Genomic DNA, 20,247 nt, shown 5'->3' on the forward strand with positions numbered 1-20,247 from the left:
AGCTGTTTATTTATTTATTATAATTTTATTTATGTACTTATTTTTGACAGTACTGGGTCTTCATTGCTGTGCAGGCTTTTCTCCAGTTGCGGCAAATGGAAGCTACTCTGTAGCTGTGGGGCATGCTTCTCATTGCGGTGGCTTCTCTAGTTGAAGAGCAGGGGCTTCAGAGCGCAAGGGCTTCAGAGCTGCAGCATGTGGGCTCAGTACTTTCCGCTCCCAGGCTCTAGAGCACAGACTCAATAGTTGTGGCTTATTTGCTCCATGGCGTGTGAGATCTTCCTGGACCAGGGATCAAACCCATGTCTCCTCCGTTGTCAGGTGGATTCTCTACCACTGAACCACCAGGGAAACCCCGGAGCTGTTTAAATAGTGATCCAGGAAGGCTCTCAGAGTGGGTAATGGTTGGGCTGGGACCCCTGAGGGAAATAAGAATCCCCAGCTTCATGGATGGGGGAGGGGTTCCCAGTAGAGGGAACAGCATGTGAAAAGGCCAAAGAAGAGCCCACACAGCCCTGTGAAACTGCCATCTTCCCCTTCTGCCCACGCCTGGGGATCCCCTGGGCTGGATGGTGTAGGGTGTTTTGGAGCAAATCAAGTCAGCTGGTGTGATGAGCAGAGTGAGCCCAGATGCCGCCCCTGCCCTGGGCTGAGCACAACATTGCCCACCATCACCTGCTCCTCCCCACCCCCATCATCCACATTCCTTATCTTTTCATCATCTGTCTCTCCTCTTGTGGGCGTGCATGTGTGCTTGGTCGCTTCAGTTGTGTCCAACTCTTTGTGACCCCATGGACTGCAGCCCACCAGGCTCCTCTGTCCATGGGATTATCCCAGCAAGAATACTGGAGTGGGTTGCCATTTTCCCCTTCAGGGTCTCTCCTCTTCCATGACCTCAACTCTGATCACCATCCTACCCCCTAGAAAATGGCAGCAGCCCCCCTTCTGGCAGCCACATGACCATATCTTCCCCCTGCTTCCAGCCACCTCTCCCCATGCTCCCCTGCCTGGAGTTCAAGGGCTTTAACCTGCTCTAGCCCCATCTCTCCCCACCCCTACTCCCTAGGCACACACTTACACTTCAGGGCCTTTGCACTGGCAGCTCCTACTCCTAGGGCGTCAAGCTGGCCTGCAGTGACTGTTTGCAAGGAGCCTCCCTGCCTGCAGAGGTCAGGTAGGGGGCCTCCTCTGAGGCCCCTGTATCCCTCTTACACCAGTCCATCTGCAATACATGAGCTCTCCTGGGATCCAGAGCTTTTTGAGGATGAAACCTAGGCACCCTTCCTGGAGGGGCCCTGAGCTCACAGCCATGTAGCTCCTCCTTATCCCGGGGTGGGGGGTGGGAAACAGGTCAGCAGGAAGAGGGCAGGCCTGAGTGGCATGGGGAGGGGCTGGCTCTGCATTTTTATCTCCTGGAGCCTCGGAGTCTGGAGCTGGGTTTGTTTTTTTATGTTGTTGGGAGGGTAGGGAAGGGTTGGAGAGGAGCTCAGGGTGAGGGGGACACAGAGCTTGATTTGTCCACATTCTTCCTTCTGGAGAGACTCCCAGGCCCCAGGCCCACTCCCTTCAGCCCCTCCAGGCCCCAGCACACTCCCTGGGACCAGGGGGCTGAGTCAGCCCATCCTGGGAATCCTGAGAGCATTCCAGGGCTTGTACTGGGAGATTCAGGGATTGCTCTGGGACATTGCCCATGGTTCTCAGAGAGGATGGGAATTGTGTGGGGACCAGACCAGACAACAGATAGTTCCCAGCTGCCTGCTGCTGCTGCTGCTGCTGCTAAGTCACTTCAATCGTGTCCGACTCTGTGCGACCCCATAGACAGCAGCCCACCAGGCTCCCCTGGGATTCTTCAGGCAAGAATACTGGAGTGGGCTGCCATTTTCTTCTCCAATGCGTGAAAGTGAAGTAGCCCAGCTGCCTAGAGATACAGAAATCTCTAGGCAGCTGAGAAAACAGAAAACCCCAGGCTCTATCATCAGGGACCCAGGCCCCTTGCCTTTAGGAGATCCAGGATTCCACAACCCTCATCCTGACTTTCAGGAACCCAGAAATCTAGGTCCCCAGGCCCCCAGGCCCTTAGGAACCTTGTCTAGCATGGTGAGTTCTTTCCACTCCATCTGGAGGCTCGGCAGGCTGGTTCCCTAGATCTGTCTGTAGGAGTGTTGCCCTCTGCTGGATACATCTGGTCACTGCGCCCTCCCCCTAGGTGCCTCCCCACAACCCACAGCTGCTGAGAGAAGGCCTTGGAGTCCTAGCTCCACACCCATCCCTGCGGACCTGAGTTTCTTCATCTGTAAAGTGGGAATACGGACAATGCCCCCACGTAGGTTTTCGTGTGCCTAAGTCCTGCGCAGTAAAAAAAAAAAGGTGTCTTCCGCCGCATAGAGAGAAGTCCGCCATAAATGGGAGCCCTGTTGGCGTTATTTCCTGAAACATGTTGCTGTTGCGTATCTCCCATTATTAATAGCTCCCCTCCCCAACACACACACTCAAAGCGCAAAGGCTCTTAGAGCAAACTCCCCACAGCCAGCAGGACCCTGTGCGGCTGGCACCTTCCCCATTGCACCGCTCCCACTGTATTCAGCTCCAGCCACACCAGCACGCTTTTCTGGTTTTTGAGCCCTTTGGGCTGGTCGTTCCTCATCCTTCAGGTCTCTGCTCTCCGAGGGAAGTGGTCCCGGCTACACCGGTCCCTAGCCTCTCAGCCCTTCAATGGTCTTTTAGTCTTGTAGAGACGTGAGAGTTGAACCATAAAAAAGACTTGAGCGCTGCAGAATTGATGCTTTCGAACTCTGGTACTGGAGAAGACTCTTGAGAGTCCCTTGGACTGCAGGGAGATCAAACCAGTCAATCCTAAAGGAAATCAACCCTGGATATTCACTGGAACACTGATCCTGAAGCTGAAGCTCCAATACTTTGCCCACCTGATGCGAAGAGCCGACTCATTGGAAAAGACCCTGATAGAAAGATTTCATGCAAGAGGAAAAGGAGACAACAGAGGATGAGCTGGTTGGATGGCATCACTGATTCAATGAACATGAGTTTGAGCAAACTCCAAGAGATAGTGAAGGACAGGGGAGACTGGTGGGCTACAGTCCATGGGATTTCGAAGATTTGGATATGACTCAGTGAGTGAACAACAACACCCCTGCCCCGAAACATGTGAATGAGTCTGGTTTGCTTGTTCCTTTGCTTGTTCCTTGCATGGTGCCCTGTTGGAACAGGAGTTCCAGGAGGAGAGGTGCTCTGCCTGTTGTCACCACAGTGTCCCCAGCCTGTGGCTCAAGGCTAGGCACACAGTGGGTGCTTTACAGGCATTGCCTCTGCACGAGTTTCTTATGACTACTGTGAGGAATTACTGTAAACCACTTGGTTTTAAACAACATGTATTATTGTGCAGTTCTGGAGGTCAGAGCCTAACACAGGTCTCACTGGCTAAAATCAAGGCACTCACAGAAAGGCCCTCCTTCTTTTGGCCACGTGGTGGGGCTTGTGGGATCTTAGTCCCCATAGCACCCACCCCCACACTCCCCCCCTCCACTGCCCCCTGCCAAGGATGGAACCCGTGGCCCCTCTGCAGTGGAAGCACAGAGTCCTAAACACTGAACCACTAGGGAAGTCCTGCCTTTTTGATATTCTAGAAAGAATCCATCCTCTTAATCTTTTCCAGCCTCTAGAGCGCCCCACCCACCCACCACATTCCTCGGCTTGTGGTCCATCCCTCCATCTGTGAACCAAACAGTGCAGCAGCTTTCCACATTCTCTGACTCCGCCTCAGTGGTCACATCTCCTTCTCTAACTCTGATCCTCCTGCTGTTCTCAGTCATGTCCGACTCTTTCGACCCCGTGGACTGTAGCTCAACAGACTCCTCTGTGCATGGGATTCTCCAGACAAGAATACTGGAGAGGGTTTCCATTTCCTCCTCCAGGAGATCTTCCTGACCCAGGCATCAAACCTGCGTCTCCTGGGACTCCTGCATTGGCAGGCAGATTCCTTACCTACTGAGCCACCTGAGAAGCCCCACTGATACTCCTGCTTTCCTCTTATAAAGGCTCTTGTGATGACACTGGGCCCATCTGGGTCATCCACAATCATCTCCCCAACTTCAGATCTTAATCTCACCTCAAAGTCCCCTTCACTCTGTAAGGTTCCTTATTCAGAAGTTTCAGAGACTAGAATGGGGACATCTTTGGGGATGTACCGACCACAGTACCCAAGGAGATGAGGGTTTTTATTATTGTTCCCACTTGACAGATGCAAAAACTGAGGCTCGGGGAGGCAGTGTCACGTGCGTAGGCTCACCCTGCGACTGAGAGGCAAGCAGTGTGGCCTTTCTGCCTGTGTCTGGGAAATCCATCCATTTGAGCCATCTGTGAGTGGGTGTGGGGACATAGGAGAGGCAAGAGTTGGGCATGGGGCAAGGTGAGGTGGATGGGCAAGGGGCTGCCAAGGGGGCCAGAGGAGTGTGTGTTCTGTCCTAGCCTGGGGGCTTCCCCGGACACCCCAGCCAATCTGGTAAGATGCCCCAGGGATTCCTGGGGGTTTCCTGGAATTTCAGGGAGTGAGATTGGAAAGGACAGGCTATTCTGTCCCAAGGTCACTTCCTTGGAAAGGGGGGTGATGGATAGGGCTGTTCCATGCAGGAAGCTCTGGCTGGGCTGCAAGGTCACCTCTGACTTGCTGACTCAGCCCTGGACAGTGAGTCATGTGGTTGCACAGGGGTCGTTGGTAGGGACACCTACTGGGAAAGGATAAGAAGGTGGCCACAAGGGTTCTCTTCTGCCCTGAACCCCCTGCTTCCCAGCACAAGCCCTAACGCATCCTTAGGCTAGAAGGGCAAGGAGCAGGGGACTGTGTTTCCAGAATGTTCCACCTCCAATCTCCCCATGTGGACTCACCACCTTCTATCTTGCCTCACCATCTCCTCCTCTCCTGGCCAGACTGTGAGCCCCAGGAAGGCAGCAGCCACAGCCTGAACCCCAACATTTCATTATGACCATTTCTAAGCATACAGAAAGCTTGAGTTTTAGAATGAAAACCCATCCTTAGATTCTACAATCAACATTGTCTCGATTTGCTTGATTATCTGCCTCTTCTAGAGCTTCATATAAATGGATTCATAGAGTCTATACTATTGATATTTTGTGGGTGGCTGCTTCTGCTCAGCCTAAGATTTTTTAGATTCCTTCATGTCCCTTGCTGCTGACCTCTTGTTTTCCACTGTAACTCCAGTGCCTGATGTATTATAAGTGCACAAGAAATGTTTCTGGGTGAGAAAATGATTGCATTAAATTAATGAATGAAATTGCTCCTTGTTCACGGAGACTTGCTCTTCCATCATCTCTCCTCTCTCCAGCTTCTCTCTGGGGCCAACCTCCTCCTTGGTCTGCTGAAGCACCATCTATTGTCATCCCCAGAAGACCTCCCTTTGTGGTGCAGTAACCACCCTTCTATCTGTCTCTGGGTGAGTGGGTGAGTGCCATTCCAAATAGCAGAGACCCCCTCCCCCACTGCCTGCTTCCCAGCCCCGCAGTCTCATCTTCCTGTGAAAACATGTGTTATCAGGCACGTGTCAACCCGTGCTTCCTGCCTTCCCACAATATCAGCTTCAGTTTCCACCCTCACTTCCGGCCCTCCTGCTTTTCTCTAGATAAGCCCCTCCACCTGATTCTAGAACTGCTGAAGACTCTGTTGGGTCAAAAGTACCCTCAGGCTTCCCTGGTGGTCCAATGGTTAAGAAATCACCTGCAAAGTGCAGGGGACACGGGTTTGATGTCTGGTTCAAGAAGATCCTCCACATGCTTCGAGGCAACTAAGCCCCTGTGCGCCACAACTACTGAGCCTGTGCTCTAGAGCCTGGGAACCACAAGTACTGAAGCCCGCACACCCTAGACCCTGTGCTCTGCAATGAGAAGTCCAAGCACCTCAATGAAGAGTAGCCCCTGCTTGCCGCAACTAGAGAAGCCTGTGTGCAGCAATGAAGACCCAGCACAACCAAAAATCAAATAAATATATCTTTAAAAAAATACCCCTCTTCCAGCTACCGCAGGCTTGAGACATTGCTGAGCATTGGGGGTGCAGAAATGGTGCAACCACTTTGGAAAACTGTTTGGCAATTTCTTATAAAGTTAATCCTCACCTATCTGACCTACTCCCAGGTATTTGCCCAGGAGAAGTGAAAACTTAAATCCATAAAAACATTGTTCATAGCAGCTTCATTCATAGTCTCATATTGGAAACAAGCCAAACATCTGTCAACAGGTGACTGGATACACAGAAGGCAGTCCAGCCAACCAATAGTTAAATGATCTGCAATGAAAAGAAACAAACTTCAGGGATTTCCCTGGTGGTCCAGTGGCTAAGAATCTAGCATGCAATGCAGGGGATGTGGGTTCAATCCCTGGTCAGGGAACTAAGACCCCACATGCTTCAGGGCATCTGAGCCTATGAGCTGCAACTAGAGTCCCAACACCAAGCCCAACTAAGACCCGTTGAAGCCAAAAATAAATAAATATTAAAAAAAAAAAAGAAACAAATTACAGCACTCTACACTGTATGACTCAGTTTATATGGCATTTGAGGAAAGACAAATCTAGTCAATACTGATGGAAAGCAGGTCCTGGTGGCCTGGGGGAAGGAAGAGGATGAGGACTGACAGGGAAGCGACAAGAAGGAATTTTAGGGGCTGACAGAGATGTTCTATATCTGCAATACAGTGGTGGCTACACAGTTGTATACAGTCCTCAAAACTTGTTAACTTGCGAATAAGTGCATTTAAAATAAAAATTGGGGGTAATTCCCTGGTGGTCCAGTGGTTGGGATTTCTCATTTCCATTGCAGGGAGCATGAGTTCAATCCCTGATTGGGGAACTAGGATCCTACAAGGTGGGCGGCTTGGTGGAAAAAATAAATAAATAAAGTGAAAATAAAAATTTTGAAATAGTGGAGAAATACACATAAGATGAAATTCACCATGTTAACCACTATTTTTTACATTTTTCAGCGTTTTATTAAAAACATTATGAAATGTTTCATAAAATTTTATGAAATGTATTATATGTAGGATGAATATATTTTGTGATGAAAAAGAGCTACCTCCATCCAAACATTTCTTCTTTCCTTGTAATCATACCACATTAACCATTTTTAAGTGGACACTTCAGGAGTGTTAAGTATATTCACACTGGGGACTTCCCTGGCGGGCTGGTGGTTAGGCCTCTGTGGTTAGAGGACCTAAGATCCCCAGTGCTGCCAAAAAAAGTATATTCACATTGTTCTGTAACAGATCTTCAGAATTGTTTCTCCTGCAAAACTGAAACTCTGTATCCATTAAGCAGCAGTATTTGTCCTTTGTGAGTGGTTTATTTCACACAGCATACTGTTATAGTATGTGTCAGAATTTCCTTCCCTTTTCAATGCTGAATAATATTCCATTGTATGGATGAGCTTGTTTGGTTTATCCATTCATCCATTGGTGCACACTTGGGTTGCTTCTACCGGTTGGCTATTGTGAATAATGCTGCTATAAACATGGGTATGCAAATATCTTTTCAAGAGCCTGCTTTCAGGACTTTGCCGGTGGTTCAGTGATTAAGAATCTGCCTGCCAATACAGGAGACATGGGTTCAATCCCTGGTCTGGGAAGATTCTACAGGCTGTGGAGCAATTGAGCCCTTGCACCATGACTACTGAAGCCTGTGAGCCCTAGAGCCTGTTCTCTGCAACAAGAGAAGCCACCCCAATAAGAAGCCTATGCACTGTAACTAGAGAAAGCCTGTGTGCAGCAACGAAGACCTAGTCCAGCCAAAATTTTTTTAAAGAACCCACTTTCAATTCCTTTGAATATCTACCCAGAAGTGAAATTGCTGGGTCATATGGAGTTTCTGGAGGGACCCTGATCCTGGTGACCTTGATTTCATCCCAGTGAAACTAATTTTGACCTCCACAAGTGTAAAATAGCTGTATATTGTTTCAAGCCACCAAGCTGGTGGACATTTGTTACAGCAGCAGTAGGACGCTCATACACTTTCCCTAGTTGACTATCCGGAAATCCATCAGTCTGACCAACAGTCCACTAGGTACGATATCTGTCCAGAAGTTCAGACAGCTCCTGGGCAAGGTCAGTGCCTTGCTCTGGGCTGCAGTTTAGAGGATTCAGAGACAGATTGAGGGGGTTCCTGGTTACAACAATGAAAGATTCCCCCTGGTCAGGGAGTTTCGGTGCTGATCCCTCCTCTTCCTGTTCTGTGGATGCTCTCAGGGCTGGGCAGCTTAGTTCTGGACTCAGCTTTGCACTGAACTAAATGCTGCTAGCCTGTCACTCCCCTCAGTTGCACAGTTGGACTTGTCTCCACTGGAAAACCTGGGAGAGCCTCCAGGTCCCCGGGACAGGAATGCTGGGTAAGTTCAGATAAAAAGTCCCCAGTTGATAAATTCAGGCTGTGTGCTCCTCACATTCCCCCAACCTCGAAATGGGCTCAGCAACACCCTCTATCTGCAAAGCCCTCCCTTCCCAGCTCCATTGCCAGAGTTGAAATCCCATTGTTCTTCCAAAGTCCATCTTTTCTGGATATATTTCCTGAACTCCCCACAGGACCTGGGGTGCCCGAGACAGAAGGAGTCTGCTCATCAGATCCGAGCTGCCCCTCTCCCATCTCTGTGTCAGGGCCTGTGTCAGGCTACCTATAATCTCAACAGGGTGACAGTGTCCTCAGGGAACTGGGCCAGCACGGCAGCATCTCAGCAGAGTCCCTCTTCTGGGGACACAGGAGACTCCTCCATGTATTCCTCAATCTAGTCACTGGTCACATTGTCCCAGAGCGTAGGGACAGGGTCTGGCTCATTCCTGTGTCCCCAGGGCTCTACAACCCCCCTGGCCCAATGCAGCTTACACACTGGGTTTCGGGTGTGGGGGGAGGGGAATCATCAGGCCCTGGAGGCTTCCCAGGTGGCTCTAGTGGTAAAGAATCCGCCTGCCAATACAGGAGACACAGGAGATGTGGGTTCAATCCCTGGGTCGGGAAGATTTCCTGAAGAAGGAGATGGCAACCCATTCCAGTATATTGCCTGGGAAATCCCATGACAGGAACCTGGCAGGCCACAGTTCATGAAGTGGGAGTCAGACACATGCATGCACACGGGCCCCTGAGGTCAGGGTCACTCACATGAATTACATCAGAGTCTCTGAGATAAAGCTTAGATCAGAGGCAGGAGCCAAGATTCATTTTCTCATTTATTGATGCTCCCTGGGGCTGCCAAGAAGGTTCACAAAATCCCCTATCTTTGAGGCAGCTCACCTGGGGTAAAAAAGCAAGTAAATCAAACAGCTCCATCCCTGAGTCGCAGGGCCTTGGTTAGGGAGGGAGATGGGGGTCAGATCACGGGTCCAAGGAACTCAGATTTTGGAGCGGGAGCAGACTTGGTGAGGTCCATGGGCGAGGGGTTGCAGCGAGGTTGGAGCGAAAGTCTCCCCGTGCAGTTACTGGCTTGGACTGTGGGTGGCACCATGGTTCTTGCTAGAGTTGGGTGGGGAAGGGATTTACGGTGGTGGGCGGAGCCAGGAAGGTGAGCGGCTCAGGCGATGGGACAAGTGCCAGTGGGCGCGGCTCTGGGCCAGGGACAAGGTCAGCAGCTGAGCCTCTTCTCACAGATCCAGTTGTCGTTCTCGTTGTCACATGGCGCGTCGTTCCACATCCCCGTGCGGAGCATCATGATACAATCCTCGCGCCCCATAGAGTCGTTGGGCTCCCCCCGATTCCAGTGGCTGCAGTGGTTTGGCAGGGGAGAGGGGGTGTTGCTGAAAAGCTAGGACTTTCCGAGTTCTAGCCTGTTTAGTACTTGGATCTCACATCCTGAGAATTAACCTGAGTATGCACCTTGGTGTATAACTTTCTCAGCCCAGAATTTAACCCTAGTCAGTTCCTGGGGTCTGGCCCGCCCAGCCCTAAGGAGACCCTATGACCTGGCCGAAGCATTTCCCCTAGGATCCGAACGGTCTGCCTCCCCAGGTCCCTTCTCTCACCTGAAACTGAGCGCGACTCCGTCCACCCACTGGTAGCCCTGGATCCTGCGCACCTTGCGCACGGCCCTGAGGCCCAGCCAATAACCGCGGCCACGCGTATTCCGACTCAGGAAACCCTAGGCAGTGGGGAAAACTGAGCCGGCGGCATCCGTCCCGCCCCGCCCCCTACGACCCCGGGCCACGCCCCCTCGGGTAAACTCAGCGCTCTCCCTGCTCCCAGGCAGCCGGGGCTTCGCACCTGCTCTTCCAGGCCTCCGACTATCACCAGGTGCGCGCCGGAGCGCTCGCAGTGCTGCTGTGCCTCCACCCACGTGGCCCGCAGCGTGGAGAAGAAGTAACAGGAACCCTGGAACGGCAGCCACGACTCGGGGCACTCCTTGCAGGAGCCTGCAGGGTGGCGAGGGTCAAAGAGGTGATTTGCTCCCAAGTGGAGCAGACGAAGTGGATTGGAGAGGGGGATGTTGGACAACCCCCCTATCCCGGGCCCAGGATTGGAACCTCCGAGACCAGGCCAAGGTCAAAGGGCGGGGCCAGGCGGATCAGGGAACCCCGGGCAGAGTCCACTGATCCTCTCCCCTTGCCGCCCTCCCTGCTTGCTCACTGTTCCCAAGCCGGGCTTGCTCCAGTGCCCGGAAGAGCTCAGTGCGAATGTTCTCACGGTCCCTCCCCGCTTCAGCCAGGTTCTGGGTCACTGAGAGGGAGAAGATTATAGCTAGGGTCAGGATCAAGGGTAAGATCATGATTAGTTAAGGTCAGCATCCACGTCCGTGGTCAGTGCCAAGGTGACGAATGACATTACTGTCAAGGACTGTTAGAGCTGGGTAGGGTGCCCGTTATACTTAGGGTTAGGACTTGCAGTTAAGGTTAGAGTCCACAGGTCAGGGTCAGGATGGGGGACACTATTTGGGTCAATGGTCAAGATCACAGGTTAGGTGTGTAGGGGGGGGTGCACAGAAGGGTCCAGAGTGAATCGAGTTTCGGGTAACAGCAGGGGTGAGGGGTTAGGGATGGTCCCGCCCTCACCGCGCTCGCTCAGTTCTTTCAGGGCACTCTCCTGCTGCAACAACTTCGACCTTGCCTCTGTAAGCTCCTTGCTGACTGTCTGCAGCTGTGCCTGCGTCCTCAGGCCTGGGGAGGGGGTGAGGTGATGGGAGCTGGACACCTGAGGTCAGCCCGCCCAGCCCCTACGCGCCGCGAGCCCCCGCTCCCACTCGCCTCCTCCAATCCCGGCCACAAGTCCCGCCCCCTCGCCCCCCGCCCACCACCACCATCTCACTCACAGCAGCTATTGCACGCTCGGACCTCCTCCTCCAAGATACCCAGCACCGCCGTCTGTTTGGAGGCTGGAACGATTCCACGCCCGCACGCACGCACGCCAGGTCATCCTCGGGGACTCCCAGGACCCCACCCAACTCCAGGGCCAGCCCCGCGGACCGTGGGATCCCCGCGCTCCCGCCCACTACTCCGACACCCGGGTCCGAGACCCTTCTGCCCCCGAACTTTGGCAAGAGCCTCTGTTCTCTCCGTACCGTTTGCGCTCAGCCCGTCTTGGAGGTCAAGCAGCGCCCCGCGCTCGGTGGACGCTGCGGAGAGAGGAGGACTCGAAAACTCTCCCCTCGGCCCCTGGGAGTGCGGGGACCCGGGTCATGGGGTGCACAGCAGGGGGCGGACGGACGTGCAGCATGGGCGGACAGGCACATGCACGGGGCACAGACTCGCACATGTGGGTGCTCGCACTCAGACCAGGCAGAGGCTCCGGATCTGGCTGGTGAGCCCTGGGGCGCAGAAAACGTCTATGTTCTCTGCGGGGTGAGGGTGGGGGTGAGGGTGGGGGTGGGGGTGAGGGGGGCGGTGCACACGCCATCTCCCATCGTCCAGTCACTCACCCTTGGAAAACAGGACGCTGAGAATGAGGGCCCACAGGACTGTGATGACCACGAGAGCGAAGAGCAGGAAAAGGGGTCTCCGTCCCCAGCGTCCCAAGTGCCCTGGGATAACACAGACGGACTCCTGAGCTCTTCCCTGGATCCTTGGGCTCCCAGGACTGAGCCCCAGTCACTTGGGTTTCTCCCAGGTAACTGAGATTCAGAGAGGTGCACTAAGTTGCCTGTGGTCACACAGCCCCTAAGCGGCAGAGTTGGAATTTGAAACCAGGTCCAGCTGACTCTAGGATGGGTGGTGTCTTTCCTGTACCCACTACAAAAGCTCTCTCGTGGCTGAGCGTCTCCCTTCCCCCACGTGTGCATACGTGTGTGCCAATCGCTTCACTCTTGTCTGACTCTTTGCAACCCTATGGATGGTAGCTCGTCAGGCTCCTCTGTCCACGGGATTCTCCAGACAAGAATACTGGAGTGGGTTGCCATGCCCTCGTCTGGGGGATCTTCCCACCCTAGGGATGGAATGAACCCACGTCTCTTATGTCTCCTGCATTGTCAGGGGGGTTCTTTACCACTACCACCACCTGGGAAGCCCCTCCCTTCCCCATCAAACCCCAAACCACTGGCCAGAGAGGGACCCAAGGGGACCTCTGAGGCAGCCCCATTGCTCATACCTCCGGGGACCTCTTCCAGCCTGCCGTCCCACTTGCTGTACCCAGCAGTGTCCATGGTGAGCAGGCGCCTAGCTCTGGGAGTAGATACAAAAGTAGTCCCATCCCTCCCCCCACCCTACCCACCCTCTTCCTTCCTTCCCATCTTCCTGGTCTCAATTCCTGGTACCGAGAACCACGGACCAATCACAGAGATGGACCCTTTCTGGGCTGGGCTGGGCTAGGCTGGAGTAAGGGAGGGGTGGGGAGGGGAAGTGGGGAGTTGGAGGGGGTGGAGGGGTAGAAGTGGGGAGGGAGGGCTGGAGAGTGAAGTGTGTGCGTGCGTGTGGGCCTGGTTGCAGCAGCAGCATCTCCAGGCTGCTCATCCCGGCTGGACCATCACCAAGTACACACTCCAGCGACACTCCCCAGAGTGTGCTGGGGCTTTGCTTTCCAGCCCAGTCTACATCTCTTATAGGTCTGGCACCAATCTTCCTTCAGAGAGAGACAGGTTGAACCCAGTCAAGTTCAAGGCCACTCCCTTCTGGTCCCTGAGAAAGCCCCTTCAGGTGTGCCCCCCACTCTACCCCACCCTGTGCCAGCTGCTCATCCCTTTTCAGCTCTGCTGCATGTGCCAGCTAGAAGTTGCATCTGACCTGAGCTTCATTCAGTCCTCTTTGGCCAGAAGGGAGAACATTGCTGATTGTTGAGGGGCAGTCAGCTAAGCTTCTGGACTCTACGATTGGGTGTGTATGTATAGGGTATCCATATGCAACTTCTAGAAGCCTGTTTTTCTCCTCTGTGTAAAGGGGGACAAGGACAAGGCCTCCCTCCAAGGAATGCTGTGATAAAGAAATGAAGTAATATGTGGCAAGCCTTGACACCATCCCCAGGCACAAAACCCTCCAAATGTCACTCATTCTTTCAACTAATATTGGATGCCTACCACGTGCCAAGGAGCTGAAGCTACGTCAGTGCCCCGAAGAAGCAAATTCCTTTTCCCTTGGAGTTAGCATTCCAGTAGGAGCTTCCCTGATAGCTCAGTTGGTAAAGAATCCACCTGCAATTCGGGAGACCTGGGTTCAATTCCTGGGTGGGGAAGATCCCCTTGAGAAGGGAAAAGGCTACCCACTCCAGTATTCTGGCCTGGAGAATTCCATGGACAGTCCATGGGGTCTCAAAGAGTTGGACACAACTGAGCGACTTTCGCTTTTCACTTTCAGGATGTGGGAACAGCCAACAATGAACATAATCAAAAGATAAGCTGAATAGTATAGTGGCTCTAAACTCCAAGCGATTCATCTCCCCCACCGATATGGACCAAAGTCAGGAGACATTTGTGGTTGTCACAATTGGTGGGGGTGCTCCTGGCATCTAGTGAATGGAGGCCAAAGATGGGGCTCAACATCCTACGATGCACAGGACAGCCCCCCACAGCAAAGACAGGAACAGGCTTCATAGTCTTAAAGAGCAAGCTTATGGTTACCAGAATGGAAGGGTGGGGGAAGGGATAGTTAGGGAATTTGTGATTATTTACACACTGCTATATTTAACATGGTGAACCAACAAGACCTACTGTGCACCACAGGGAACTCTGTAACAACCTAACTGGGGAAAGAATTTGTGAAAGAATAGATTTATGTACATGTATAACTGAATCACTTTTCTGTAAGACTGAAACTAACACAACATTGTGAATCAACTGTACTCCACTATAAAATTTTAAAAGTATTTAAAAATAAAATATGAAATAAACAAAAAATCACAAGTATTACAAAAGAAAAGGAAGAACAATCAAGTTGGACAAGGAGCCCTGGAGTGCCAGTCTGGAGCAGTGACCAGCAAGTAATGTGGCCTGGGTGGGCTTCGCTGAAAAGGAAAAAAAATTTTTTTTTTGGTAAGGAGCACTTCCTGCATTTTAGCCCCCCTTATAGATGCATTTCGGAGAAGGCAATGGCACCCCACTTCAGTACTCTTGCCTGGAAAATCCCATGGACGGAGGAGCCCCGTAGGCTGCAGTCCATGGGGTCACTAAGAGTCGGGCACGACTGAGCGATTTCACTTTCACTTTTCACTTTCATGCATTGGAAAAGGAAATGGCAACCCACTCCAGTGTTCTTGCCTGGAGAATTCCAGGGACCGGGGAGCCTGGTGGGCTGCCGTCTATGGGGTCACACAGAGTCGGACACGACTGAAGCCACTTAGCAGCAGCAGCAGCAGCATAGATGCGTTTACACACTCCACCTTCTCACAACCTCTCAACAACCCTCAGAAATAACAAACCTTATCCACTTTCTGTTTAAAATTGTTATCTGATTCCTATTCTCTCACCTTGTCTCAGGCAGGAATGAGAGAGAATTACACGATCAAATAAAATGGAAAGACAAGATTTTTTTTAAAGGAAGACACTCGTTAGTGTAACTTGGAGTCGTGTGTTCTGCACCAACTCCCAAAGGTCCCCAGTGAGATTCAGCCCCAGGTGCCCACAGCAGTACCTTCACCTGAGCACATCCTATACAAGCATTTTCCCTTCCCTCTCCTATCCTCACATTCCTCCAGGGGCTTCTAGAACCATCTCCCAGGTAAACTACAAGTCCTCTAATCCTTAGGCTCTGCTTCTGGGGTGACCCAAAGACTCCCTGGCTGTTTCAAGAGACCTGCAGAGTAACACGTTCAGCCTGGCAGGGTTCCATAAGAGGCAGCTGCTTTTATTTTTGCTGTTGATACTGTTATTATAATCTTTCTATAACTGGCCATCCAAGATCAACTGAAAACTCTAGTTAAATGGGTTACCCATATTCAGGGAGAGAAAGAGTCTTAGAAATGTTGATTTTAACCTGTTTTCTTGTTTTTGTTGTGTAGTGGCAAAGTCGTATCCGACTCTTTGAGACCCCCATGGATTGCAGCACACCAGGCTTCTCTGTTCCCCATTATGCCCCAGAGTTTGCTCAAATTCATGTCCATTGAGTCTGTGATACTACCTAACCATCTTAGCGACTGCTGCGCCCTTCTCCTTTTGCCTTTAATCTTTCTCAGCATCAAAGTCTTTTCCAAGGAGTCAGCTCTTTGTATCAGGTGGCCAAAGCATCAGAGTTTCAGCTTCAGCATCAGTCCTTTCAATAAATATTCAGGGTTGATTTCCTTTAGCACTGACTGGTTTGATCTTCTTGCAGCCCAAGGCACCCTGCAAGAGTCTTCTCCAGCACCACAATTTGAAAGCATTCTTGGTGATAACTAAAAGGAGGATTATCAGAGTGATTATAAAACTGGATTGCTGGGTCTTCTGTGATGGCTCAAGTGGTAAGGAATCCACCTGCCAACCCAGGAGACACGAGTTCAAGTCCTGGTCTGGGAAGATCCCACGTTCTGGGCAACTACTAGGCCGGTGGACCACAACTATTGAGTCCCTGCTCCACAAGGAGAGAGTAACCCCCACTTGTCACAGCTAGAGAAAGTACACACAGCAAAGAAGACCCAGCACGGCCAAAATAAGTGAATTAAAAAAAAAAAAAAAAACTGGATTGCTTCTACTTCACAGGAAGGAATCACAAGTTCAGACAGGAAAGGTAGTTCACCCAGGATTTAGCCAAAACGCGTCTGTGCCCTAATCCAAAGCCATGTTCCTCCTGCAACACAGCCAATTCTCTTAGTTACTGTGCAAGACTGAAACATCCGGACCAAATCTCACAGCTTTCCTACACAAAACCCTGCATTGTGACTTCGTTACTCCTCCCCTCCAGTGGAATCGATTTCCTCTCAGTCAGAATCTAGAACGCCCGCGCGACGTGCTTTGACCAATGGGTGTGCAGAAGCGCCACCACGTGAGTCCGGGGGCGCCCGTGCGTTTTTGCGGCTTCCACCCGCGTGCTCCTGGCGTGCTGCGGGTCTCCTGGTTAGAGATTCTGACTTTACTGGGTGAGAATGAGAGGCCGCGTGGAGGGGAAGGCAGTCCCCATGGCCTCCAGCGAGAAAAATCCTCTTGGCTTGTCCGGCCAGTTCAACTGTCACCCCAGGGCAACAACCCAACTGATTCTAGGCAAGACCAGCAAAGGAGTCACCCCCTAAACCCGTGGAATTGTGAAAAGTAACAAGTCAGTTTTAAGCCCCAAGAAGTAGGGTGATTTATCTTGCATAGACAGCAAATGAATATGTGCCATATATTGTACTGTTGCAGAGCAGTAAGCATATACACTATTCTATACTATTCCACCAAGGAATGAAGGGAAAATGAAGTAGGGTAAGCAGATAGTGCATGATTTGGGGCAGCTGTTTTAAGACAGTCAGGAAAGGGTCTTCTGAAAATGCAACATTTCTTTGGAAAGTGGTTTGACAGTTCTTACGTCAGTGAAACATAGTATTACCATGTGACCCAGCAGTTTCCAAGAAATATGAAAAGATACATCCACATAAAAACTGTCACACTGAATGATCATAGCGGCATGATTCATAGTAACCAAAAAGTGGAACTAAGCCAACTGTCCTGGGGTACATTTAAACAATGAAATGCCACAGCCATAAAAAGAATGAAATCTTAATACATGCTATGATATGGGTGAACTTCAAAAACATTATGCTAAAGGAAAGAAGCCAGATATAAAAGACCATATATTATATGACTCCACATGTAAGAAATATCCAGAAAAAATAGAGGCAAAAATAGATTGGCAGTTGCCTAAGGCTAGGAGTGGGGCTTCCCAGGTCGTTCAGTGGTAATGAATGCACCTGTCAATGCAGGAGACTCAGGTTCGATCCCTGGGTTGGGAAGATCTCCTGACAAATGAAATGGCAACCCATTCCAGTATTCTTGCCTGGGAAATCCCATGGACAGAGGAGCCGGGTGGGCTACAGTCCATGGGGTCAGAAAGAGTCGGACATGACTTAGCAACTAAACAATAACAGAGGCTAGGAGTGATTGGGGGCAAAGTGGAGGGTGATAGTTATAGAGTGTGGGTCTTATTTTTAGGGATTATGAAAAGTTCTTACGTTGGTTATGGCGATGGATGCATGATGGTGTGAATATAATAAAAGCCATTGCATCGCAAGAGTGAATTGTATGGTATGTGAACAGTATTTCAATTAAGCCAGAAAGAGAGAGAGAGGAAAGAGTTAGGAAGGGAGGAAAGATGCAAGGCAAGAAGGAAGGAAGGCAGGGGAAACATTTAAGCACAGATCCAAAAGAAACAAGAGAATAGCCTCAACATATTAGAGGAAGCACATTGCAACCCAAGGGAATAGCAGGTGCAAAATCTTCGCTATTTACTCTCATTTATTTAACAAACATTCATTTAACACCTCCTAAGTGCCAGACCAAGGAGCTGTAGATGTCAAAAAGAAGCAGCTGCAATTTCTGCCCTCATAGAAGTCACACATGAAACTAAGAATTCCAATTACTACATTACTAGAACAAAATGTTCCATAAATTAATTTCATTTTCTAATCAATGACTTTCCTACTTTCCTAATTCTCAAGCTCAGATTTTCCCCTCCTTTCTCTTGAATTGTCCAAGAATCTTTCAGTTCAGTTCAGTTCAGTTCAGTTGCTCAGTCGTATCCAACTCTTTGCAACCCCATGAATCGCAGCACGCCAGGCCTCCCTGTTCATCACCAGCTCCTGGAGTTTACTCAAACTCATGTCCATCGAGTCAGTGATGCCATCCAGCCATCTCATCCTCTGTCATCCTCTTCTCCTCCTGCCCCCAATCCCTCCCAGCATCAGGGTCTTTTCCAATGAGTCAACTCTTCGCATGCAGTGGCCAGACATTTGGAGTTTCAGCTTTAGCATCAGTCCTTCCAATGAACATCCAGGGCTGATCTCCTTTAGAATGGACTGGTTGGATCTCCTTGCAGTCCAAGGAACTCTCAAGAGTCTTCTCCAACGCCACAGTTCAAAAGCATCAATTCTTTGGTGCTCAGCTTTCTTTACAGTCCAACTCTCACATCCATACATGACCACTGGAAAAACCATAGCCTTGACTAGACGGACTTTTGTTGACAAATTAATGTCTCTGCTTTTTAATATGCTATCTAGGTTGGTCATAACTTTCCTTCCAAGGAGTAAGCATCTTTTAATTTCATGGCTGCAGTCACCATCTGCAGTGATTTTGGAGCCCCCAAAAATAAGGTCTGACAGTTTCCCCATTTATTTCCCATGAAGTGATGGGACCAGATGCCATGATCTTAGTTTTCTGAATGTTGAGCTTTAAACCAACTTTTTCACTCTCCTCTTTCACTTTCATCAAGAGGCTTTTTAGTTCCTCTTCACTTTCTGCCATAAGGGTGCTGTCATCTGCATATCTGAGGTTATTGATATTCTCCGGGCAATCTTGATTCCAGTTTGTGCTTCTTCCAGTCCAGCGTTTCTCATGATGTACTCTGCATATAAGTTAAATAAGCAGGGTGAGAATATACAGCCTTGATGTACTCCTTTTCCTATTTGGAACCAGTCTGTTGTTCCATGTCTAGTCCTAACTGTTGCTTCCTGATCTGCATATAGGTTTCTCAATAGGCAGGTCAGGTGGTCTGGTATTCCCATCTCTTTCAGAATTTCCCACAGTTTATTGTGATCCACATAGTCAAAGTCTTTGGCATAGTCAATAAAGCAGAAATAGATGTTTTTCTGGAACTCTGTTGCTTTTTCGATGATCTAGCAGATGTTGGCAATTTGATCTCTGGTTGCTCTGCCTTTTCCAAAACCAGTTTGAACATCTGGAAGTTCATGGTTCATGTATTTCTTTTTTTTTTTTTGTCGTTGTTGTTGTTTCAAAGTAGTTTATTTAGAGGTTCCAGTTTCACTCCTCAATAGATTTTATGTATTTCTCATATGCTTCTTCACTCATTAGTTCATCTAGTTCTGAAATGTCATCTTGATCAGCCAACCATCTTCGTAACAAGACTTGTTGACAAGTCCTGGATTTTCTGCTAGAGCTTTATTAATTTCAGTTACTTCTCCTGATAGAGGAGAATAGAGTTCACTAGCAGCTTTCACACTTTCCAAAGCACCAAACTCCTCTTGTTTGTTCAACTTTGTCCCAACTTCAGGCAGACTACAGTAAACAACATCTCCCAAAGCTGCCTGTGCAAAATTGCTGATTCCCACTGTTCCGACACCATTTTCTGTTGTTACCCATTCGTGTTTTTCTGTGAATTTCCGCACCGACTGCAGAGCAGGGCCGGTGCGCAGCTCCCGGACGGCACCGGCTCGCAGTCCCCAGGGCCGAGGCGAGCAGGGCGCGCTGGGTGCCGAGATGGCGCGCAGGCTGCCGACCGCGGCCCGCCCGCTCCGCACCGCGCGCAGCGCCATGTTCGCAGGGGTGCAGAGGGTCTCCGCGCGGCACCTAGAGCACCCAGGCCGGCGGGGGCGGGGCGGGACCGGTTCATGTATTTCTGAAGCCTGGCTTGGAGAATTTTGAGCATTACTAACGTGAGAAATGAGTGCAATTGTGTGGTAGTTTGAGCATTCTTTGGCATTGCCTTTCTTTGGGATTGGAATGAAAACTGACCTTTTCCAGTCCTGTGGCCACTGCTGAGTTTTCCAAATATGCTGGCATATTGAGTGCAGTACTTTCACAGCATCATCTTTCAGGATTTGAAATAGCTCAACTGGAATTCCATCACCTCCACTAGATTTGTTTGCTCCTGCTGCTAAGTCACTTCAGTCGTGTCCGACTCTGTGCGACCCCATAGACAGCAGCCCACCAGG

At 50.5% G+C, this 20,247-nt stretch overlaps 1 protein-coding gene and 1 pseudogene across 1 annotated transcript; both read right to left on the reverse strand.

Annotated features, from left to right (window-relative positions):
• Positions 1-9,215: 9,215 nt before the first annotated feature.
• On the reverse strand, positions 9,216-12,669 carry CLEC4G (C-type lectin domain family 4 member G). Its single transcript, XM_019964260.2, has 9 exons — positions 12,574-12,669; positions 11,909-12,010; positions 11,552-11,605; positions 11,303-11,365; positions 11,046-11,150; positions 10,624-10,713; positions 10,261-10,409; positions 10,023-10,138; positions 9,216-9,764 (listed from the first exon to the last, which is right to left on the reverse strand). The coding sequence occupies exons 1-9, from the start codon at positions 12,626-12,628 to the stop codon at positions 9,626-9,628; spliced, it is 873 nt and encodes a 290-aa protein (XP_019819819.1). The 5' UTR covers positions 12,629-12,669; the 3' UTR covers positions 9,216-9,625.
• Positions 12,670-19,302: 6,633 nt separating this feature from the next.
• LOC109561205 (glycine cleavage system H protein, mitochondrial pseudogene) lies at positions 19,303-19,863 on the reverse strand (annotated as a pseudogene).
• Between the last annotated feature and the right edge of the window lie 384 nt (positions 19,864-20,247).

Source organism: Bos indicus, chromosome 7 (genome assembly GCF_029378745.1).
Source record: "Bos indicus isolate NIAB-ARS_2022 breed Sahiwal x Tharparkar chromosome 7, NIAB-ARS_B.indTharparkar_mat_pri_1.0, whole genome shotgun sequence".
Lineage (NCBI taxonomy): Eukaryota > Metazoa > Chordata > Mammalia > Artiodactyla > Bovidae > Bos > Bos indicus.